Source organism: Rhinoraja longicauda, chromosome 8, assembly GCF_053455715.1.
Source record: "Rhinoraja longicauda isolate Sanriku21f chromosome 8, sRhiLon1.1, whole genome shotgun sequence".
NCBI lineage: Eukaryota > Metazoa > Chordata > Chondrichthyes > Rajiformes > Arhynchobatidae > Rhinoraja > Rhinoraja longicauda.
The window spans coordinates 40,519,345-40,545,333 of NC_135960.1; the positions used below are offsets into that span (position 1 = coordinate 40,519,345).

The 25,989-nt window shown below is 44.0% G+C and overlaps 1 protein-coding gene across 7 annotated transcripts in view; it reads left to right on the forward strand.

Moving 5' to 3' along the window:
- erbb4b (erb-b2 receptor tyrosine kinase 4b) overlaps positions 1-25,989 on the forward strand; it is a 741,684-nt gene that overhangs the window by 289,396 nt on the left and 426,299 nt on the right. For all 7 annotated transcript variants that reach the window (XM_078403687.1, XM_078403689.1, XM_078403688.1 and 4 more), the window contains exon 2: positions 5,153-5,304. In XM_078403687.1, the coding sequence (XP_078259813.1) occupies positions 5,153-5,304 (152 nt within the window). The remainder of the gene's footprint in view (positions 1-5,152; positions 5,305-25,989) is intronic.

Below are 25,989 nucleotides of genomic sequence, written 5' to 3' on the forward strand. Positions count from 1 at the left end.
CATAATGTGCATGAGAAGCCTCTCTCACATAGGTTTGTTTGCACATGCACACACAAGCCCCCCCCCCCCCCACACACACACTCACACATACACATGCACACACGTGCTCTCATGCACACAGATAAATACATGCACTCAGAGATAAATGCACATATGTTTGAGTATGTATATTCACAAGTGCGTATGCAGGTGTGTCTGCATGAGTGTGTGTGCACACCTGTGTGCACACCTGTGTGCACTATTGGTGCAGCTAATAAAGCTACTGCCTTTTAGCTCCAGAGACCCAGGTTCAATCCTGACCTTGGATACAGTCCATGTGGAATTTGCACATTCTCCTTGTAATCCCACAGGTTTCCTTTGGGTGCTCCAGCTTCTTCCCACATCCCAAAGACATGTGGGTTGGATGCTTCACATTATCACTGTAAATTGTCCCGAGTGTGTAGGTGAAGTGTAGACCCTGGGGGACGTTGATTGGAATGTGGGGAGAATAAAATGGGGTTAATGTAGGATAATGTGAATGGGTGCTTGATAATTGGTGTGGAATTGGTGTGCTGATGGGTCTGTTTCTGTAAAATATCACTGCCATCTCTGCCACACAAATGCAGAAACATAGGCGGAGTGATCACGAAGCATGTGTGCCGATGAGTAAATACAGCCATACCTCGCCAGAGAGGGGTGGAACATGTTATTATTTGGAGCAGATGAGTTCAATGAAAAAGATTCATTTACTTGAAAGCCTGGAATGCAGGAGTAATAGAACACAAGGGATTAACAATAAAGTGAAGTTAGGGGAAAGAACTAAAGAGTATTTACTTCCTGTGCTTATTATCCGAGAACTAATCCCTTCTATGTTAACGTTGCAGATGAGGCTACATTTTGGAAATTCAGGGCTGGACTCCATCATTCCTTTCATTTGAATGTTTCCACTTTCCTCAGTTTTACTTGGCATTCCTCCCCAGTCACGAGTACCGTCCTCTCATCCTCTCCCTGAACACCACACGTGGTCAGTTTTACATTACCTAAGACCTGGTCTACACCATAGTTGCCAACGTACTTCCCTCTGTGTTTGAGGTGAAGAGGGCAGCTGGTTCCAGGCAAAGTAGGGCATCTTCAGAAGCAACAGTGTCAGTCTGGAGTAAAAGGCAAGCCTGGGCCCTGTAATAGTGGCCACCATTCCCATTCCCCATGCACCATCTGCCCTTTTGAATTTCGGCTCCTTCACTATGAGCACAGTCCATCCCTCTGTGCCAAGTTCCGACTCCTCCACTCTGAAAGCCGTCCATCCCTCTCTGCCAAGTATCCCCCCCGTCTGAGTCTGTGGACAGCTTTCAGGGAACGGATGGTTACACTGCACCTGCCCGCCCAGCTCTGCCTTAAAGGTGTGTGGATGGTGATACCACTAGTGTATTAGGTGTGAATCCTACTCCAGCATGTGCTGTGAGATGCCTCAGCGTTGGCACATCCTAATAAAAGAACAGCTGCAAATCTTGGAAGTGAAAATTAATTGCAGCCGGATTCCTGCCCCAAGAGGTGATATTCAGTTTGTATTCACCGTCTCCTCTATCTGGCCGCACACCATCATGAAGGTTGAAATTACCCAGTGCAGTCTGTGACCTAACCCATTTCATTTCCTAGTTATTTTAAAAACCACCATATCAAACTATTCCATTGCTGAGATGTTGGATCTGGCGAACAAAGGCATTTTGTGCTAATTCATCACAAAAAGACTGTCTAGATGTGTGAGTGTTTTGCAGCATCTGCCTTTGGAGTAGACTGCTTTTCTTGGGCAAGTTACACAGCTCAGCACTTGTAGACCAAAGGTGTAATTTAAATTAATCCGGTCAGCGGGAAATACAACGTCATACATACCAACAATTTTGCACTCTGTCTCGGTATCATTTTCACTAGAGACAGAAGCAACCACAATTAAATGGCTAAGATTATGGAGGAATCGAACAGTGCAAAATCATTGAGGATGGTTCTCCTCTGGGGAAGTTCAAAGCCAGCATTTCTACTTATTAGATGCTCATTAATAAATGTTAGAAACTGTAGAGGAGAAGCTTCTTGATCTCGGGCGAGGTGTTTGTGTGCCCCCTGGTGTGGTCTGGCATCCAGCATAATATATTTGTATGGACATAGACAATGGAGAATAGAAGAGAAGGAGATGAAGTAGGAGAGGAGGCAGGTTTCAAGAGCTGTCCCCATGTTTTAAGTTCCACAGCAGGTCTCTTCACTTCCCTGCTACAAGGACTAGATGGCTTTGTAAAATGGGAACAATAGTAGGTTACCAAAGTACTGAAAACATGTTCATTAGTCTGAGCGTGGCTGGACCAATTTCTGACCCTGGTTCCCACCTGTCCCTGCTCCCTTGGTAACTTTGCTGAGCGTAACTTTATCAATGTTGACAAAAAATGCTGGAGTAACTCAGCGAGTCAGGCAGCATCTCTGGAGTGAAGGAATGGGTGACGTTTTCGGGTCGAGACCCTTCTTTAGACTGAATAGATCAGTCTGAAGAAGGGTCTCGAACCAAAACGTCACCCATTCCTTCTCTCCAGAGATGCTGCCTGACCCGCTGAGTTACTCCAGCATTTTTTGTCTACCTTCGATTTATACCAGCATCTGCTTTTTTGTCATACATAACTTTATCAACCTAAGATCTAAAACGTACAATTGGCATTAATTGCTTTTTCACCGAAGAGATATAAAACACTGGCAATTATAACATTTAATTGCTTATGTTTGTGCATCGTTCCATTTGAGCTGTGACCCCAAACCCTGCCTGACAACGAGAGCTATGTTAAGTGATGGGCTGTGGTAGTCCAGAGCTAAACACTGAACAACGTGGAGTTTGTAGCTTCAGATCTCACCGTGGCATTGATGCTGCTTCTTGGTGAGCTGGTCCTTTGCAAGCTTCTGGATTACAAGCTTGTAACTTTGGAGACTTTGTGACACCTCAGTCTCACACTATCTGGAGCAATTAGCAATGGGCAATAAATGCTGACTTTCTCTTGAGGCAAATGTACTCTGAAATAAGTAAGAACACTTGTAGTATGTATGTTTTTTTATCATCTGAGGTCACCACATATTTACCCAGGCTCTTCACGATGTTGAGCTTAATTAGGTATTAGCAGATACAAGGGAGATTCATGCACTCAAGTGACATCGCAAAAAACTGATCGGTACAAAGCTCTAGACCACATCTAGTTGTGAATGTCGCTAAACATCTAATAGAGGATGAGGCTCCAAGAACATGGCCACCCTCACTCTGGAAGGATTCCCCATATGTGCGTGAAAAACACTTGAGAGGCTGGAAATTCTGCCAGGTGAGAGTGATGAATGATCAAGAACCTGATTAGAGTGAAGGTGATCTAGCCGCAGTGCCTGTTCTTCAGGTGGATGACTCCAATGGCTCTAAGTAAAACATAGAAAGAAAAGTATGGGACAGGAACAGGTCTTTCAACCTAAAATGTCCATGCCGAACATGATGCAAAGTTGAACTAATCTCCTCTGCTTGCACATGATCCATATATCTCCATTCCCTGCATATCCATGTGCCCATCTAAAAGCATCTTAAATTCCACTATTGTAACTGCCTCCACCAACACCCCGTTTTAGGCACCCATGGCACTCAGTATAAAAACCTTACCCAGTATGGCGTTTCAGGCACCCATCGCCCTCAGTGTAAAAACCTTACCCAGCGCACGTCCTTTAAAATTTTCCCCTCTCACCATCAAGCTATGATCTCTGGTCCCTGACATTTCCACTCTAGGAAAAAGACTCTGACGTTGTTCGAGGTCAAAAGATTCTATGTTATTCCAACTTAGCTGCAACTATGATCTTTCCCAAAGCAATGGACAGTGTCAACACCATTCCAGGTTAACGTAACCTTGACATCCCAATTACCGCTCCCTCTCCCACCAACAGGCAGTGGCTGCAGTCTTTGTATTTTCAGTCTGTGAACAGGATGTCACCCAGGTATTGTGTAAGAAGGAACTGCAGATGTTGGTTTAAACCGACGATAGACACAAAAAGCTGGAGTAACTCAGTGGGACAGGCAGCATCTCTGGAGAGAAGGAATGGGTGACGTTTTGGGTCGAGATCCTTCTTCACATGGGTCTCGACCCAAAACATCACCCATTCCTTCTCTTCAGAGATACTGTCTGTCCCGCTGAGTTACTCCAGCTTTTTGTGTCACACAGGCATTTCTTGAAATGACAAATGTTTGATTTACAAACATTTCCTACATCGCCACTGACTCTTGATTTACAAAACTATTTGTTTCTATGATTTATAACTCGTTACTATGCACATTGGCAGCTCAGTTCAGTTAATTTCAGTTCAGTTCAGTTTATTGTCACGTGTACTGAGGTACAGTGAAAAGCTTTACGCACGCAGGAGTTGTGGAATGCTTGGATGTTTGCACTTGGTGATGTGAAGGCTGGGGGTATAAGTGCAAGGAGCGATCTTCCTGCTTCGTTGCGCTGTGGGCACAGTTTCTTTTCTGAAACAGTTTTCTCTTGACAGAAATCTCCCTGGCCATAGCATAACTCAATAACCTTGTTTTTGATCCCGTGCTAATCTGAAATGAATGTCCATGATTTATCTGTTTCATTGTTTTCAGTGTGAAGTGCTGGTTTGATTTGTAATGTGAAACTGATGGTACGTTGCTCATTACTGCTCATTCACAGCCCTGTAATCCTGTTTCATTTCTATGAAACTGCTAATATTTTAGTGCACTATCTGTGTAAATAGGGCTTAATTTTCTAATTTCTGTTTTAAATACAATTAAACTGGAGGTAGTCAACAAATCTTGAATCACAATTTTTATTAGCTGAACAAATTTTTGGATGCACAGTAATTTTCATTTCTGCAGAGTCCCTCAATTATTGGCACCTCAGGGAAGAATGCTTTGATTGTCAGTTTATTTTATGGTTAGGAGACCGTTTGACAGATGGCACTGTCGGATAAGTACAGAACCAACCTTGTTCTTGCAGGGTTACGGCAGCAACTCATTTTCTTTTATGTTCTGAAGAAAGCAATCAATAACTTAATTTTATAATGATAATCAAGTGATCGGCAGTAAGATTGACCGATGTAATGTTTTGCCAATAGACCCTTAATTCTTCCTCTCTTGTGCTTTAAATCATAACAGTGTGTGCCGGGACTGAGAACAAGCTGAGCACCCTCTCCGACCTGGAGCAGCAGTACCGTGCGCTCCGGAAGAATTACGAGAATTGCGAAGTTGTCATGGGCAACCTGGAGATCACTAACATCGACCGGAACAGGGACCTCTCCTTCCTGCGGGTAAGGTGGTAGCACTTAACCACAACATATCAGCAAGCCCAGTGCTGGCAGGCACCAGACTGAGGCATCGAGCAGATTGCTTCTGTCTGCACCTTTTCCACCAACATGCACCTGACAGGAGAGCGCATAACCAGTGTGAAAAATGTCAACCTTTTGTAAAGTCAAGCAGAATCCAGTAGTATTTCAAGGGTATACAAAAAAGTTGTGGGCAATGGGTGTGTAATGATGAAAGGGAGGTGCAAGTTAAATGTTTCAGATGCAGTTCCTTCTCTGACAGAAATGTTAATCCTCCCTTTCTCGCCATCACATTTGACAGATAAGCATCTCTAACATCTTGTTCGCTATATTTTTATTTCATTTCCCATCTGAAAACAGCAGGTATATTTCTTACCCTCCTCGGGAGGTGTGTGGCACAGAGAAATTCAACGGGCCGTGATGTGTTTCAGGAGAAATGATCCTTAGATATTCAGAGACAGACTCTCCTGGTGCCAGTTGGTGCTAATCTTCCCCACTATAACAGTTTGCACGAAAACCATTTAATGATGTGATTTACAGTTAATTACTTAAATCTGTTTGGTAAACTGTTACTGCAAAACATATCTATCACGCGCCAGACCATTAACAAACTAATTAAGCTTCTTGGAGTAGATTTAAGACACTGCATTCTGAAAGAAGCATTGAAGCCACGTGGGATGGACGCATGCTGATGAGGTTCAGGCACTTTCCTTTATTGCCCATATGTCTAGGAAGCGTGATCTTGGTTTATTTGTATTGTACTTGTCCATCAGAATACAAAATACATGGAAACACTAGGCAGCATCTGTGGAAGTGAATACAAAATGGCACCTGAGGTCAATGGTTTTTCTCATCAACGTAAATGTTAAATCTCTTTTCCTTCCTTACCTGCCTTATTCCAAGCATTGATAGACAAAATGCTGGAGTTACTCAGAGGGACAGGCAGCATCTCTGGATAGACGGAATGGGTGACATTTCAGGTCGAGACCCTTCTTCAGTCTGAAGAAGGGTCTCGACCCGAAACGTCACCCATTCCTTCTCTCCAGAGATGCTGCCTGTCCCTCTGAGTTACTCCAGCATTTTGTGTCTATCTTCGGTTTAAACAGCATCTGCAGTTCCTTCCTACACTTACACTAAGCATTTCCCACCGACGCTCTGTCTTTCTAACATCTGCAGTGTTTTCAATTTTGTCGTTGGAAGGTCTGTGCAATAGATCCATGTTTTCCATCCTCACCTTCTGCTGCCCCAGGGAGCAGACTGCCACTCAACCTCTATCAAGCTGACAATATTTATGGTGTCATGTTGCACTGTAAACTTAAGTCCTTTTATCAACATCAATGTCAGATGAACCTCAGAGTTTGAAGCTGCTTGTCATTCAGGAATCATTTTTAGTTTAGTTCAGTTGAGAGATACAGCACAGAAACAGGCCCTTCAGCCCACTGAGTCCGTGCCGAGCAGCGATCCTCAAACATTAACACTATCCAACATATAGGGCGGTACGGTAGCGCAGCGGTAGAGTTGCTGCTTTACAGCGAATGCAGCGCCGGAGACTCAGGTTCGATCCTGACTACGGGTGCTGCACTGTAAGGAGTTTGTACGTTCTCCCCGTGACCTGCGTGGGTTTTCTCCGAGATCTTCGGTTTCCTCCCACACTCCAAAGCCGTACAGGTATGTAGGTTAATTGGCTGGGTAAAGGTAAAAATTGTCCCTAGTGGGTGTAGGATAGTGTTAATGTGCGGGGATCGCTGGGCGGCACGGACTTGGTGGGCCGAAAAGGCCTGTTTCCGGCTGTATATATATGATATGATATGATGATATGATATACTAGGGACAATTTACAATTATACCTAGCAATTAACTTACAAACCTGTACGTCCTTGAAGTATGGAAGGAAACTGAAGATATCGGAGAAACCCATGCAGGTCACTGGGAGAGCGTACAATACTCCATATAGACAGCACCCATAGTCAGAATCAAACCCAGGTCTCAGGTGCTGTAAGGCAGCAACTCTATTGCTGCGCCACTGTAATTAGCATTACCATTAGTATAAGAAAATAACTGCAGATGCTGGTACAAATCGAAGGTTTTTATTCACAAAATGCTGGAGTAACTCAGCAGGTCAGGCAGCATCTCAGGAGAGAAGGAATGGGTGACGTTTCGGGTCGAGACCCTTTTTCAGACTGATGTCAGGGGGTCGGGACAAAGGAAGGATATAGGTGGAGACAGGAAGATAGAGGGAGATCTGGGAAGGAGGAGGGGAAGAGAGGGACAGAGGAACTATCATTACCATTATGTCCATTCAGGTTGCAATGCAACATTAATTACAAATTAACTCATTTTGAAGTTAGTAGACTCATTCGTCTCAAGGCAATCAGGTCATTGAATTTTAGCAGGACTCAAATGCAGACTATTATCCCAATGAAGAGGAATTGCAAATGAGTGAGGTACAGGGCTATCTAAGTTATCACAAAATGCTGGAGTAACTCAGCAGGTCAGGCAGCATCTAGGAGAGAGGGAATGGATGACGTTTCGGGCCGAGACCCTTCTTCAGGCTATCTAAGTTGTTCTTGTGCATGAATCACAAAAGGGTTAGCTGGCAGGTGCAGGAAATGCTTCGGTAGGCAAATGGTACCTTGAGCTGTACCGGTTGGAGTTTAGAAATAGGGAAGTATGTGGCAATTGTATAGGGTACTAGTGAGGCATGATAGTCTAGATGTTGAGACACAAGAGATTTCAGATGGTGTAATCTAGAGCAAAACTCTACAAACTCAGCAGGCTGGGTGGCATCTGTGGAGGCAACGGGACAGTTGGTGTTTTGTGTTGAAACTGCGTCAGGAATGAGAGGTGAGGGGGAAGGGTGAGACAATGTCTTTGGAAATGTTGAGATGTTTCTACTAGTCAAAGAGGTCCTAATTACACACAACAGAGCTGGTCACTTAAACTGAGGAAATGTATTCCTACAGGGAGCAATACATATTTGGACTCTCCTGCCCCAGAGGGTTGTGAAAGCTTGACCACTGGCAGAATTTCAAGAGGAGATAGTTAACTTTAGATAGATCTGGGATGAAGGCAATTGGGGAACTAGCACAGAAGAAGAATTGAGTTTAGGCAGATCAGCCATGATTTATTGAATGATAGGGTAGGTTTGAAGGGACGAATGGCCTACTCCTGCTGCTATTACCTTGTGCCCTTGTAAAGATGATGAAGGCAGTCTGATAAGTTCACACAATGGAACTGACGTTGGAGTTCAGGCTCAACGCAACTTCTTGCTATCCTTCGCCAAACAGGCTGGAGCTCAAGAATCAAGACTAAGAGATTGGCAGAAGTGGTTCCAAGTGGCGGGAGTGTAAGTCATTACAAATGATTAAAATGGGATGGAGAGAAGCGGGTCCCTCCTTTTACTCAGTGCTCTGTGAGAAATGGTGATGCCTCCTGCAAAAGGCAGTTAGATGCATGCTTATAGTGTTACAGGAAGACAGTAGATGTGTGGAACTAACCAGTACATTGGAAAGTGGTGAAACTTGAGCAGAGAGTTGAACAGTCTCCTGCGCTAAATTATTTGATAACTTTAAGTCACTGGCCAGATCCTTTTCCTGTTAGTTTTGAGAATCAGAAGAGATAAGTGCATGACTGATCATATAATACAGTGACCTTCACTATCTGTGGGGACCCCTTCCTGGTAAGTGACTCAAACTGGGGCAAATATTCTGCTTCACTGAGGCTTTGTGAGCAAAGCACTGACTCTGCAGTTTCACATCCAGCAGGTAAATATGACTTTTCAGCAGATATAAATGATTGCCCCCAGGTTGTACACGTGTTACACGCCTCCCATTCAACAGCACCCGCCACATAAGACCCTCGGCCTCCCTGCCTGTCTGTAGACCGCATCCTAAACTGTCCACTGACCTTCATCCAAAATCCGAGCAATTGCTGGTCTGGTAATTACTCACATCTGCTCCTGTTGGACTTTCAAGAGTAATTATCCAAGGTGAATAAGAGATTAGCATTCTGGTGGTTACTGGGTGAACAGGAAAGAGTGGTAATTCATTTTGTTATGACGATCCTAAACCTCAAGAGGAATTACTAAAACTGAATTAATTGAGCTCAAATATTTCTTAACATCAGCTCATTGTAATCTGGCTGTCTTGTGGAAGGTTTCAGAAGGCAGGTGGATATAGACCTTGGGTCTCTCTCTTCCTGAAAGCATCACTGACAATGAAAGAACTCCATGCCCATCCACTGCCTCTCTGGTCTGCTAAATGTGCCTTTTTAAAATACTCCTGCTGTCCCAGCTTTTGCCCATCTCCCCTGTCATTTCCTTATGCAATAATGTGATTGATAATGCTACTGTAAAATGCCCTACAAGGCTTTACTCTTTTTAATAAAAGAAACATAGATGGGATCAATGGTAATAATAATAATAATAATACATTTATTTTATATAGCGCTTTTCAAAATACTCAAAGATGCTTTACAAAGCAAACAAGACATAAAAACAAACAAACAAAAGATTTGTCCTGACGGAGAAGCGGCGAACAAATAGCGCCAGCGTCCTCTCACGTCAGGGTTCGGCAGTAAACAATAAAGAACACAAGACACACAATCACAATTTAACACGAACAACCATCACAGTGATTGCTCCAGGCACACCCTCACTGTGATGGAAGGCAAAGGAAAGTCTTATCTCCTCCTCATTCTTCTCCCGTGGTCAGGCAGTCAAACTGATGCCTCGAGGCGATCGAGGCTCCCGACTTTTGAAGCCCTCGCCGGGCGATGGAAAGTCCCAGGCCGAGCCGAGCAGGCCGATGAAGGTCCTAAGCCCCCACCGGGCGATGGAAAATGCCATGGCCGAGCCACGCAGGGCGATGAAGGCCCTGCGAGCGGGTCGATCGAACCTCGCGCTTAGTAGAGTTGTCTGAAATTAGAGGACATAGGTTTACAGTAAAAGAAAATAAGTTTTGAGTGATGTGAGGAATGGGTTTTTCACCCAGAGGTTGGTTGGATTCAGAGTGGATGGTGGATGGCAGGAACGCTCACAATTGTATCTAAAGAAGCACATGATTAACCAAGGCATAGAAAGCATAGACCAAGTAATGGCAAAAAGGTAAGTACTTTATGGTCAGCATGGACCTATGGGCTACAGGGCCTGTTTCTAATAATTACCGATTTAAATGTTGCCTGTAAAGCTGCAGAAAATGAGAATTGCATTGTTCTGTTCCCTGTGCATTTGACAATTAGACATTGACTGTTGCTCTTGTTGCTTTTACTCACCCTCCTCACCTCTCCTCCATCTCCTCACCTCTCCTCCATCTCCTCACCTCTCCTCCATCTCCTCACCTCTCCTCCATCTCCTCACCTCTCCTCCATCTCCTCACCTCTCCTCCATCTCCTTACCTCTCCTCCATCTCCTCACCTCTCCTCCATCTCCTTACCTCTCCTCTCACTGGAAGCGGTGCAAATGACTCGTCACTTGAATCTGACAAGAATCAGTACTAGGGTCTCACTGTAAGTGTATAGATGCCTTTTTGCACTTTTGTTTTGTTATGTAGAACACTTCAAGTAGCAAATTATGATTAGACCACTGAAGAGGATCAGAATCAGTTTCAATTACATGCTCGTGATAGACAGAAAAAGCTGTAGTCAGACAACATCTCTGGAGAAAAGGAATGGGTGACGTTTTGGGTCGAGACCCTTCTTCAGAATGATGCATGGAAGGAGAACTGTTGTGAGGGATTTTGCCTGATGCTCTGAGTTACTCCAGCATTTTGTACCTATCTTCAGTGTAAACCAGCATCGGCAGTTCCTTCCTATTAATTGCGTTCTGACAGGTTGCCTTATTGAAAGTTATGTCATCCAAATGGAGTCACATTGATGCACTGAAAGTCTTTGCACAGTTTTAGAAACAAACCGAACTGAGAAGACAGTAGACCATTTGGCCCAACCTAGGGATGGATCTGAGAAAGGTTATAGATCAGGGGCATAATATAAAACTCAGCAAGTGCTCAGTGAAAGCATGGAACAGACACATGAGATGACTGAGGAAAAGGCCAGGGCAAGGTCTTCAGCATTTGAAAAAAGGTAGATGTGGAAGAGTGAGACTACAAAGCTAGAGACTGTAGATTACAAGGGAGACATTATAAATCCAGCAGAGAATTCAGGGGCAGTTGGCATATGGACCTATTGTACGAAAAAATGGGTGAATAGCAGAGACACATTCAATCGAGGCTGTGAATGAGGAATGGAAGTGGGATTTGGAGTGAGGAAGAACAGCTGGAACCTTGTGTGGATCATACATTGGGCCAACTGGCCTACTGTCTTATCAGCGTTCTGCTTGTTTATGAAACGGTGCTCAGACTTTCAATGCATCAATGTGATTCCACGTGGACAACATAACTTTTGCGTAAGATCCTATTCTACACGCTTGCTGATATTAATAGCTAAGATAGATACAAAATGCTGGAGTAACTCAGCGGGTCAGGCAGTATGTTCACTCTGAAGATGGGTTCCGACCTGAAACGTCACCCATCCTTTTTCTTCATAGATGCTGCCTGACCCGTTGAGTTACTTCAGCATTTTGTGTCTATCTTTAGTATAAACCAGTATCTGCTGTTCTTTGTTTCTACATAGTGGAGAGCTAATGTTGTTCCTTTATTTAATAATGGCAGGAGGGATAAGCAGGTAGCCACAAATTGGTGAGCCCTACATCAGTGGTAAGGGAATTACTGGAGAAAACCCTAAGGGACAGCACTTATATTCATTTGGAAAGACAGGCACTGATTAGGGATAGTCAGCTTTGCTTCCTGAGGGGAAAATCCTATCTTATTAATTTGATTGTTTTTTTGAGGAGGCAATAAAGTAGATTGACAATGCCAAGCAATAAAAATTGGCTGTATGGACTTTAGTGTGGGATTTGACACGATCCTCCATTGTAGGCTGGTCCAGAAGGTTAAGACACAAGGGATCCAGGCATGCTGGTGAATTGTATGCAAAACCCGCTTGGTGATCAAGGACAGAAGGTGGTGGTGGAAGTATTACAATTACTTTGGTGTTTCAGCCTCAAAGAGAACCAAGTTAATTTTTAGTAGTCATTGTCCTTACAGAATCTGTTTTTAGTCTAGTTTATTTTTATTATTCCCTTTTTTTTCCTCTCAACTTCCACTTATATTAGCTATTTTCTGTCATCTTCTGCTGATTTTTAAAAGTCTGCCAGTTCTTTTCAGCCACATTTGGCATGTTATAAAATGCAATACCATAATTAATTTCTCTAGATTCCCCATTTCTTACAGTGGAGTTTACACACCTCAAGGGAATGTATATTTGTCAAGAATTATGATTTATCTCTTAAAGAGTTTGCCAGTGCTGTCACGTCTTTTAATCTCATTTCACAATCTATCTCTCCAAGTCTCCTTTAATATTCTGTAATTGGTTTTATTCAATTTTAGGACACCAGCTTTGGACATCTGTATCACTTTCAAACTTAATGTAAAATTCTAGCCTGTTATGAACACTCTTCATAGAGAATTCCTTTCTATAAGATTACTAACTAGCACAATTTCATTATACAATGCCTGATAAGAAACATTCTGTTCCTTGATTGGTTCTTCAACTTATTGTTCCAGAGAACTATCCTGTACATATTACATGATCTCATCCTTCATTCTACTTTTTGCCAGTTTGGTTAGCCTTGTCTTTATGAAGATTAAATTATTGAAATGTCCTCACTAAATATTCCTCTATGTTGCTGATGTGTATTCTGTCCAACTGATGAAGAGCTCATCATCTATTCTGCCAAAGTAGTTTGTAGCTTTGTATCTATACTGATTCCAGTTCTCCACCTTTTAGACTACATACCTTCTTCAATTCTGCATTTCATACTTTAAGATCAGGTAAGAGATTACCAGGGAGTCAGAAGAAATGACTCAAGGATGTTCTCAAAGCTTCCTTGAAGAAATGCAACACCCCTACCCATTTTCAATAATTTCTGGCCCAATTGATGAAATAGCATTCAAGATGGTATTAAGAACCTCAAGCCTGTGCAATAGAATATGACAGAGGCATGGATATGAGTGAGGCAGTAATAGAAATGGTCAGCATTGCACAGGTGGAAGAAGAAACTATAGAGTTGTGTAGTCTAAACAGCATGGAAACAAGCTCTGGCCTATCAAGTCCACACTGGCCATCAACTAACCATTTACTCCAATCCTATACTAGCCCATTTTTTATCCCACTTAGCCCCTCAAACCTATCAACTCCCTCCCAGACTCCACACGCACAGCCACACACGCGCACACGCACACGCACACGCACACACACAAACACACATACACACACACACGCACACACACACGCACACACACCAGGAACAACCCACAACGGCCTATCAACCCAGCATCCTGAACATCTTTGGGACGAAAATCAGAGCACTCTAAGAGAACCTGTAACGTCGCAGGGAGATCATGTAAACTCCACACACGGATTGTACTCAGTTCGAACCCAGATCACCGGCCCCATGCCAGAGACTCAGCGATGCCCTCTGAGCAAGCCACAAGCAATTAGGGATGCATAATATCTGTTGTCTTTGGATTTTACCGGCCTGCCGTGATTGAGTCCTGAAACAATTTTCGATGATCCTGGGCGGTCCCTGGTACACAAAAGCTGGCAATCAGTGGCACCCGATGCCCCTCCAGAGGGTAAAGTTGGTACTTCTAGAGGGGTGGCTAGTTGGCAGGTGCAGGATTCTACCATGCCTCCTTTTCACACCACCAACCCCTAACATGCACCTATTCCAGGAGAGTTTACTGGTCTTCCAGATGAAAAATTCTCAACCCTCGGGGAAGGTGCTTTCTTATCATAATACCAAAGGCACCTACGTTTACCTAAGAAACGTGTCAACATCATCACTTTGGAGAACAATTGTGCAATAAACATTGAGGAAAACAACAATGTCCAGATCTCAAGTGATAAATATATATGTTCAAAAAATAAACCACTCTTTGGTGTATTATAGAAGGAAGTGCTGGATAGGAGAGAACATTTGTGGTGATTGATGGTTCATCAACTGCAGCTTTGTGCTCAGGGTGGGAAGCTGCTGGGAAAGGAGTTTTGGCAATGATCGTAACAGACTTCAGGATGTTGCAGCAGACATTGATAGGGCAAGAAGGTGGGCACTGGAGCAGAGGCCAGTTTGCCATTGCAGAGGATACTAAGTGTGGTGATTTAGAGGAAAGGAGAGATACCTCACACAGTGCACCTTGATTTTAAGAGAGCTGAAAACACAAAGCTTGAGAGTGAAAGGGAAGGAAATGTGATCAGCTGGAAAATAAATTGCTTTCTTGTGACATCTGGCAGTGAATCATAATTCAGAAACAATTTGCATACCTCACACCCATTCATGCATCATATTTCAATTTACTGCAAAAACCACATGGAAAATATCCCAAAAATAAATTAATGGACTTAATCTCTCACCTAGTGATGCTTCAATTTCAGGTGTAGACAGAGAGGACAGGTAATCTTCCTGAAAAAAGCAGGGCTAAAAACATAATTCAACCACGAAATGTGCTATCATTATCTGCAATACAACCACCACAGCCTGTTTGTGGCATTTTTGTCAGCCCATCTCAATAAAATAACCTTTATTTAAGCAACACAGGCAGTGGTATTTCAGGTTGAACAAAGAGCTGTCCATGCAGCCCTAACCCATCAGCTGAGACAATAAGATATGTTCTCTCTCCAACTTTCCCAATGAGCACAGAGGTATGGGGTTTGTTGACAGCATCTCACACCATCAGCAAACTTGTCTGTAACATTCCCCTTATAAAACATACACTTGGAAGACATCCCAGAAGAATATAGAGCCAATTGAATGACAATAACATCTTGCATTAACACTGACAGAGCAGAAATAGCCCAAGGCATTTCACAGCAGCTTCATCGGAAATTGACACTGAGCTTTGAATGGAGATACCAGCAGCTTTGGCAAAGAGCTGAACCTTAAGGAGAGGAGGCAGAGGAACCTAGGTGAGGAAGTATAGGGAGGAGCACCAGTGATAGAGTTTAGGCATCTTCGGCAACATTGGAGTGAAGAATACTGGAATGCGTAGAGGCACATTTGTAAGAGTGCTGGTAGCCCAGGGTGGTTTTAGAGCTGGCAAGTTGACAGGAATAGGAAAGAATCAGCTCTGGTGGGATTAATACAATACAGGTTGAACACCGATTTTCCGGCACCCTTGGATTTGCAACCAGAAGTATTTAATTTAAAATCTGAGGCACTTTTGGACTTCATAAATCTGCAAAGGCGGGGTTGGGGTTGGGGTTGAGGGGTGAGGTTTTCTGTCATCGTTACGTCATGAGTTTCTGCCTCTTGGGACGGTCGGTGAGACACCCTGTCATAGCTGGATGCAGACAGAGGTTAGGGAGAGTTGCACAGGGTATGCTTTGTTCAAGCGGAAATGTTGGTTCCTTTGTTTCTTAAATTAAGGTCAATTTACTGAGGTGGATCATGAAAAATGCCACAAACAGACTGTGGTGGTCGCAGACAATAATAATAATCCTATGTGTGCAAGGTGTGTTATTGTGATCTGAAGTATTGCCCATCTCTCCACAATAGCAGTAAATTGTGTGTCATCATGTTTCTCTTCCCCCCCCAAATTGTGTGTCATCATGTTTCTCTTCCCCCCCCCCTTCTTCTTTTCGCCTTCTTTTCCTCTTCCTCTCACCTCTTTACCGAATTTTGATGAAAAGCATGAACTGTGACGTTAACTCTGTTCTCCATCCACAATTGCTGTCTGACCTGCTGAGTGCTTCCAGCATTTTCAATGGCACTCTGTACATGTGTTCACAATGAGAAGTGGTTGCATTCCACAGTGCTAAACACCCTCCCCTCCCCTCCCCTCCCCTCCCCTCCCCTCCCCTCCCCTCCCCTCCCCTCCCCTCCCCTCCCCTCCCCTCCCCTCCCCTCCCCTCCCCTCCCCTCCCCTCCCCTCCCCTCCCCTCCCCTCCCCTCCCCTCCCCTCCCCTCCCCTCCCCTCCCCTCCCCTCCCCTCCCCTCCCCTTCCCCTCCCCTTCCATTCCCTTCCCTTCCCTTCCCTTCCCCTTCCCTGGCTTGCTTGAACATCACTCTGTTTCCTATTTGTATTCAATGCCACACTCCATCTAATTTCATGTTCATCAGCAATCAAACAATTATCCAAACAATTTCAGACAACACTAACTCTTCGTTCCACATCGTTGGTTTGATGTCTTGATTCATATTAGCTGCCACGGCAATGGATTTCAGAAAATCGGCCCAGCAAAATCAATTGATTTCCCCCAAATCAGTCCTGATTGCCAACCCAGAACATAGCATTAGAGATGGTGCAGACTTGTGGCTCACTTGGGAGAGCTGTTGCCTCATAGCACCAGAGATCAGGTTCAGTCCTGACCTCGGGCACAGGCTGTGGAGTTTGCGCACACTCCCTGTGAACTTGTGGGTTTCCACCCATATTCCACAGATGCACAGGTTGGTAGATTGACTGGCCACTGTGCTGGTAAATGGGATCAGTGTAGATCGGTATTTAATTATCAGCATGGACACAGTTGGCCAAATGGCTATAACTATGTAAATTGTCTTTTCTGTGTTGCTAATGGTAGGATCTGAGGGGAGTTGATGGGAAAGTGGGGAGCATAATGTACGGTTAGTGCAAATGGGTGATTGATGGTCGGCATGCTGTTGATGAGCTGAAGGGCCTGTTTCCATGCTAATTGCTCTTGAGAACTAAGATATCATTACTGGCAAAGAAAATTTGATGGCGTGATTTTGTGAATCTCTTTGTAAATTGCAACAATTGATACCCATGGTGCCAAAGAAAATCCCAGTGCCAAAGAAAAGCAAGATTTTATGCCTTAATGACTACTGTCCAGTGGCCTTAACATCCACCATCATGAAGTGCTTTGACAGACTAGTTATGGAACACATGAAATCCAGCAACCTTGACCCACTGCAGTTCGTCCACTGCAACCACAGCTCCATGGCTGATGCCATCTCTCTGGCCCTACACTCAAGGTTCACGAGGTTAATTCCCAGAATGGTGGGACTGTCGTATGTTGAAAGACTGGAGCGACTATGCTTGTATACACTGGAATTTAGAATGATGAGAGGGGATCTTATTGAAACATATAAGATTATTAAAGGATTGGACACGTTAGAAGCAGGAAACATGTTCCCAATGTTGGGAGAGTCCAGAACCAGGGGCCACAGTTTAAGAATACGAGGTAGGCCATTTAGAACGGAGATGAGGAAAAACTTTTTCACTCACAGAGTTGTAAATCTGTGGAATTCTCTGCCTCAGAAGGCAGTGGAGGCCAATTCTCTGGATGCTTTCAAGAGAGAGCTAGATAGAGCTCTTAATGATATCGGAGTCAGGGGGTATGGGGAGAAGGCAGGAACGGGGTACTGATTGTGAATGATTAGTCATGATCACATTGAATGGTGGTGCTGGCTCGAAGGGGTGAATGGCCTACTCCTGCACCTATTGTCTATTGTCTATTATCCCTGGAACACCAGGGTAAGAAGGACACCTATGTCAAACTTACTCATAGACTACAGGTCTGCTTTCAATACCATTATCTCATCCAAACTCATCTCCAAACTCGGGGAACTTGCAGCCAGCACCCCTCTCTGCAACTGGATCCTCGACCTCCTGACCAACAGACCACAATCAGTGAGGATCGGTGGCATATCATCCTCTACAATAATCCTCAACACTGGTGCCCCGCAAGGATGCGTTCTCAGCCCTCTACTATACTTGTTATACACTCACGACTGTGCAGCCAAATACCAATCCAACTCAATTTGCAAATTTGCAGACGACACCACCATTGTGGGCCAGATGTCAAATAATGACTAGGAGTACAGAATAGAGATTGAGAACCTCATAACCTTGTGCCAAGACAACATCACGCTCAATGTCAGCTATACAAAGGAGATTGCAATCAATTTCAGGAAGCGAAGAGGTACACACACCAGGTATACATTAAGGGCGCCAAAGTACAGATGATTGAAAGCTTCAAGTTCTTAGGAATATATATCACCAGCAAATTGTCACGGATCAACCACATTAAAGCAATGGCCACAAAAGCACACTAATGCCTCTACTTCCTTAGAAGGCTTAGGAAGTTTGGCATGTCCCCAAAAACCCTCACCAACTTTTACAGATGCACCATAGAAGCATTTTATCGGGATGCATCACAGCATGGTTTGGGAATAGCATAATCCAAGACTGCAAGAATTTGCAGAAAGTTGTGGAATTAAAGAAGACAGTTGTGGAAAGTTAAGAATAAAGCATAACCACATCAAAACAATAGGGATACAACATTACGGTCTAAACATGTGGGTGAAAATAAACCAGAGCAACTCCCCAAAGATACTACCACTCACCCTCATGCCAGGGACAACTTACAGTGATCAATTAACCTACTGGCCTGCGCGATCTTGGAAGATGAGGATGACCGGAGCATCCCAAGGGAACTAACGTGATCAGAGGAAGAATGTGTGTTCCACATGGATGGCTGCAGAGATCAGGATGGAATTGTGAGGCATCAGAGTTCATATATTGTAGGAGTAGAATTAGGCCATTTGGCCCATTGAATCTACTCCACCATTGTTGATCATGGTTGATCTCTGCCTCCAATTCCCACTTTCCTGCCTTCTCCACATAACTTTGACACTCATTCTAATAAAGAATTTGTCTATCTCTGCCTTCAAAATATCCACTGACTTGGCCTCCACAGCCATCTGTGGCAATGTTACACAGATTAACTACCCTCTGACTAAAGAAGTTCCTCCTCACCTTTCTAAAAGAGCGCTCTTTAATTTTGAGGCTATGACCTCTGATCCTAGACTCTCTCACCAGTGGAAACATCCTTTCCACATCCACTCTATCTATGCCTTTCATTGTTCTGGAAGTTTCAATGAGGAACCTACCTCATCAGTTCCACAAACTGTGCCATATTAGTTGTGCTACGTAACCTTGATCCGATAATGCTCTGAGAATGAATAAGGGACATCCTTTGCCACATTAACAGCAATATACTGTTGTTGTGATCAGAATGCCAACATGTGGCAGGTTGGACCAGGACTCACCAGCTTTCTGGTTCCTTCCAACCCATCCGAAACCAGAGAAAAATTGGCCAAACAGAATCCTTTCAAAGCCAGAACTCAATGCTGCCCTTGAACATTGATCTATAGTTTAAAAAATGAATTTGATCTAATTAGATTGTATATAAATATAATTAGGAGGCATGTCTACTTGGTGAATAATTAGTAAAAAGCAATTATCGGTTGCAATTTATAAATGACATTGTAATTCATACGTGCCCGAAAGTGGATGGGATGGAAAGAGTCTAGTTGTAGCTTTAATGTCAATGAACCGGTGGCGATTTGTCTTGGTCAGGAGTATAAAACTGAAATGTTTGACGATTTGCACATTGACTCTGGCCCACTGATTGCGTTTGATGTTATTTGTTGCGTCTTTTGGCTGTAACATAGTTTCTGTTTCAGACCTACACTGTCAAATTGGCATTGGGCCGGAGGGACTGTGCCCATTTAGTGATGAGATGGATTGATACGTGCCCCTGCCAGTTAATTTCTCCTTGGGCTCATTGCCACTGACATGGCAGACTTAACACAGGGGGAGAGAAAATATAAATACCATGTGCCGGGGAGGCCACTACTGCCTGCTGCCTGCAGTGAGACTGTACATGTAATGAACAGTGATTCTTCCCCATGGTTCCTGTCAGAATCACAGTCAATCGAAGCAATCAAGTAATGCTTCATAAAGATTAGGAAGTGGAGAAAGACTGTGAAAGTATCCACAACCTGATTCCTTAAACAGCAACAACTTATATTTATAGGTTGCTTTATAACATTGTATAACAGCAAGCTCAGTCAAAAGTCTTAAGCAAAGTTGAGCCTTATCTCCAGCTGGATTAGAATAAAGGATTTCATTGGCGCTTTTCATTGGCAAAAGTGCTCTGTGATTGGCCTGCAGCCTGGGCAGACAGGAACTAGGATTAACCTCGTAGCAAAAGTTGCATATGCTACGGGCCCCGCATTTTCGAGGGCCCCGCACTAAATGCTTCTTCAGACTGAAGATTTCTTTTTAACTAAAATACTTTATTTCAGAGTGTTGTTTTGCACAAGCCTTCAGACTGAAGAAGGGTCTCGACCCGAAACGTCACCCATTCCTTCTCTCCCGAGATGCTGCCTGACCTGCTGAATTACTCCAGCATTTTGTGTCTATCTCTGGTAGGGGTGCCAACTATAGCGCTCCCAAATACGGGACAAGGTGACGTCACCACCCCGCACCCCACGTGACCTCACCCAGCCAGCGGCCACGTGCTCCCGCTCCACCAATGGCGGGAGGCGGGTTGTTGTGCAACCTCCATTAGACGGCGCCCGGGCCTACAATGTTCCGACCTCCGGAAGGTAGGCACAGATTTTAAACAGCATGTACAGTTTTTTCCTACTTACACTGGCTGAGCCTACAGCATCCAGGCCTAGGGCCTAATATGGGTCTAGGATGGTACCGTACGGGACAAGCCAATTGAGCTCAAAATACGGGATATCCCAGCTAATACGGGACAGTTGTCAACCCTAACCTCCGGGCAGTGTAGGCCCGGGCGCCGCTAAATGGAGGTTGTGTAGCAACCCGCCTCCCGCCCCGGGTGGCCGCCATTGGTGGAGCGGGAGCACATGACCGCTGGCTGGGTGAGGTCACGTGGGGCGGTGACGTCACCTTGTCCCGTATTTGGGAGTGAGGAAATTGCCAACCCTAGCTACAGGCCCCGCATTAGCTTAATATGGCCCTGGGCAGGAATGGGGTAAGGCCATGAATTACGCAGATCTCTGTTGGTGAATATGTCAGAGGCTTAAAGTACATGGAACATGACTGAGGCATTCTGCTCCATTCACCTTCGCTGCTATTCGATGGCTGACCTTTAAACTCAGTATCCCTTTCCTGTACCAAATCCATGAAGCTTGCTTCTCTTCACATGTAAAATCCATCAATCTCTGTGGATTAGTTTAGTTTAATCACAGCGTAGAAACAGGCCCTTCATCCCACCGAGTCCACGCCGACCAGCGATCACCCCGTACAGTAGCACTATCCTACAAACTGGGGCCAATTTACAATTTTACAGAAGCAATTTAACCTGCAAAACTGCACATCTTTGGAGTGTGGGAGGAAACGGGGAAAACCCACGTGGTCACAGGGAGAATATGCAAACTCCGTAGTGACTGATGCAAACTCATTGACTGAGCCTCCACAGGTCTTTTGAGTGACTTCCTAAGTTTCACGCCCCTCTCCTCATTCCAGTCTTGAATGTCTGAACCCGCATTTTGAGGTTTTGACCTGATTCTCGACTTTTGCCAGATCTGACATCAGACCATGTCTGGTGATCAAGGAATCTGTGAAGGAGATTTTGTTACATTAGTAGCCTACTCCATAAACACATCACCCTCTGCTTGAAAAGCTACTCCTCAGATTCCCTTGAAATATTTCCCGTCACATCGTAATCCTTTGCCTGCTAGTTTGAGACTCCCCTATCCTGGACAATTGGTTGTAATCATTCACATTGCCTGTGCCCCTCATGGTTTTATACTCCTCGCTGTAGTCAGCCCTCAGCCTCCTATCCTCCAATGGAAATAGCCCTAGCTTATCCAGTCTCCCTTTATAACTCAACCCTCCAGTCCCAGCAACATCCTTGTGAATCTTTTCTTCATCCTCACTAGCGTAATTACACCCTTCCTGTAGTATTTTGACCAGGGTGGCATGGTGGCGCAGCAGTAGAGTTGCTGTCTTACAGCGTCAGAGACCGGGGTTCTATCCTGACAATGGGTGCGGTCTGTACGGAGTTTGCACGCTCTCCCTGTGACAGCGTGGGTTTTCTCCAGGTGCTCCGGTTTCCTCCCACACTCCAAAGACATACAGGTTTGAAGGTTGTGTAGGAAAATAACTGCAGATGCTGATTCAAATTGAAGGTAGACACAAAATGCTGGAGTAACTCAGCGGGTCAGGCAGCATCTCAGGAGAGAAGGAAAGGGTGGCGATTTGGATTGAGACCCTTCTTCAGACCCATTCCTTCTCTCCTGAGATGCTGCCTGACACGCTGAGTTAATCCAACGTTTTGTGTCTACCAGGTTTGTAGGTTAATTGGCTTCAGTAAAATTGTAAATTGTCCCTAGTTTGTAATACAGTGCTAGTGCATGGGGATCACTGGTCAGTGCAGACTTGGTGAGCCGAAGGTCCTGTTTCCATGCTGTATCTCTAACCTAAACTAAACTGAAAAGATTCTCCAAGTGCAATCTTACCAATCTCTTGTACAGCTGTAACATGATGTCTCCATTTTTGTATATAATGCCCCAAAACTGAAAACACAGAGACGTGGCCACATAAGCACTTTTGTTCCTACATGAAAATGAATATGATTGGACTTGGTAAAGGCATCCGTCCATTGGTTTGAGGGACACGGAGATGGAATGAATGATGAATCATAATTCTTCCACTCAGTGGCACAGCGTTTACCCAAAGATCCCTGCACCATCACTGATGAAATTCCACCTTACAAGTAGACGCTGTATATGTGACAGACACTCTTGAGAGACACACCACAAAAATACTTATTACACTTATTTGTTTACTGGCCCAAGTGATCCTTAATTTTTCTGTTGCAAGAAATTCCATTTTTGCATGTTTTTATTGGCAAGTCAGGATAGACAGATGCAACTTTAGGGGTGCTACTATTTCCCGATTAGCTAAGGTTAAACGCTACATGTTTATATCTCCATTAGACTGGGTCCTTGAGATCAGCATTCTGGTCTCTCTGCTGCCTGCCTGTGATTATGATTGGTGAGGCTCTCCACTCAGGCTGACCTTGGCTTCCCAGCGGGTGTTTAATGAGATGCAGGCTTCTGTTTGTGATTGCAAGAGCTTTGCTTCTGACTCTGTCCAGAAGTTAAATAAATAGAACAAATTAACCACCAGATGCATTTGTGAGGAAGTTCTCATAGACTTAATTGAAAATTAATGCCAAACTGATACATGTGGCGTATGGTTCAACATAATGGACTCTAGCCTTGTACACGCAGAGAGCGAAGAAGTTAATTTAGATCAATATTACCATGATGAAATTCATCAGTTAACGGATCATGTAGTTAGTCTCCTGGTAGCTGCCCACCATTTACACAGAAGTCAATGAGATTTTAATTAGCCATCATTTGACAATTATATATACATATATGGCATTGATATGTAATTCAATTGTTGTGCCTTTTTCTTCATTCATGAGCTACGGTAAGGCCAGCGATTATTACCCACACTTAAATTGACCTCAAGAAAGAGTTGTTGAAATGGCTTCTTGAGCAGCTGCAGTCTTGGCAGGGGAGATGTTCCCACAGTGCTGATGGTGTGGGAGTCCCAGGATTTAGACCAGTGATGAAAAAGGACGCTGATATAGTTACAAGAAAGGATCAGGTCAGGTCAAGTCGAGTTCATTGTGATATGCACAAGTACAGTGAGATACAGGTATGATGTAAACAGTGCTTGCAGTAGCATCACTGGCACATGGACGTTGTTGTAACTTGGAGAGAAAGACGAGAAGACACAGTGCTGGAGTAACTCAGCAGGTCAGGCAGCATCTCTGGAGAGGGTGGCATGGCCGTGATCTGAAGAAAGGTCCCGACCCAAAATGTCTCCTAACCCATGTTCCCCAGAGATGCTGCTGGACCCGCTGAATTTTCCATCACTTTGTGTCTTTTTTAGTACTTGGTAATCTACTGCTGTTCCTATTTTACAAAGACAGCTGAAAAGAAAGCTGGAAGAGAGGAGGAACAGAACAAAGCATGGAAGGTAACAGGTGAGGAGGGTTTTTTGATGGGTAGATGGTTTTACAAAAGCTAGTGATGAAAAGGCAGAAGATGTGAGACAAAAGGATTAAAGAGTTGCAAACTGTGAACATTAATGAATGTGGGTGGAAGGAGAGGGGGAGGGGAGACATAGGTGCTAGTCCAGGTGGGGCACAGGGTGGTGGGTGGGGGTGTCATATCGTGGAAAAAGGGAGATGGGGAAGGTACTTATACTGTTCATACTGTTGGGCTATTAAGCTATTAAGCTAATCAAGCATAATATGAGATGCTGTTCCTCCAATTTCTGTGCGGCCTCACTCCAGCAATGGAGGAAGCCCAGTATAGAAAGGTCAGCATGAGAATGGGAAGAGGAGTTCAAATATTTAGCAGCCAGGAGATCCAACAGGCCTTGGCGGACCAAGCATTTATGTTCAGCAACTTGGTTTGGTCTTTCTGGGTGGATTTGGGAGCTCAGTTAAAGAAGCTAATTAGAGCGATCTATATGCAACCCACTTCCTGAGCTGATTCCTTTATGTCTTCAGTAAGTCTTTAGTATTCTATCAGGCTCTTCAATGAATGTTGACATTGTATATCTCGACAGCCACAATCTCATTGTGAGAGAGCCTAACTAAACAGACAATCCAAGGATGATCCTATTGAACGTCAATTACACTAAAGGAATAAGTGTTGTCCCTGAGTATTTCACGTAAAACATTAAAACCCAGGATAATTACATTGTACAGAAAATGATTATTGTGTATTTTAATGATAATGTCCTTTCATAATGACAGCATAATGGTTGCAGACAGAAGCAGGGGAAAAAGAAGTGTCAAGCCAGTAATTATAAGAGCTGAGCAGGTCTCTAATTGTACTGCAGGATCGCAGTAATTAGTGACGAGCTAACTTCACACAAGAACAAAGAGCAAACTAGTTGTATATTAAAGAACGTGGATTTGATGCGTTTTTTAAAAATCTTATGTAAGTGTCATGAAAGATACTAATGGTATTTTTTCCCCAAAGAAATATTGGCTGGGAAATGAAATGAAGATTAGCTTCAAAATGTCTTACTTCCAACTAAGTTCACCTTCACTGATGAAAGTTATCAGGTTGGAGTTGCTTAGCAGATGCTGATATGGCAGATCACAGCAGATCACTGCTGAAGATGGGCAACCCATCATCTCCTCTGCTCACTGTCTTCAGACGAAAGGTATTTGAGACGATGAAAGCATTCAAAGCTTCTGCTGTCTGCACTGTATCCTGCCCATGTTTTATGTGAACATTAATGCAAGACAGCATATGTAGCAAAACACACCTTGCAACATTGCATTGTCACAGAAGACACAAAGTCAAGAGAGAGAAACAGGCTTTTCTGCTCACCGATACCACACTGATCATCAGGCATCCATTTAAACTAATACCATGCTAATTCTTCACTGTTCTCCCTGCATTGCTGTCAACCTTCTCTAGATTCTACCACTCACCTCCCACACTTGAGGCAAATGAGTAATAGTCAATTAATCTATTATTCCACAAGGTTTATGGGTGTAAGGTAATACCAGATCCCCTGGGGGAAACCTACACGGTCGCAGGGAGAACATGCAAACTCCACACAGATAGCACCTGAGGTCAATATTGAACCTGGGTCACTGGAGCCATGAGATAGTCACATAAGTAGCTGCACCACTGTGCGCATAACGTTTCTTGGCCCGTATTTCTGTTTTGTGGAACCAATGCAGATTTGATGGAGGAGCTTTGCCTTCATTCATGCCGATGCTATGGACAAAATT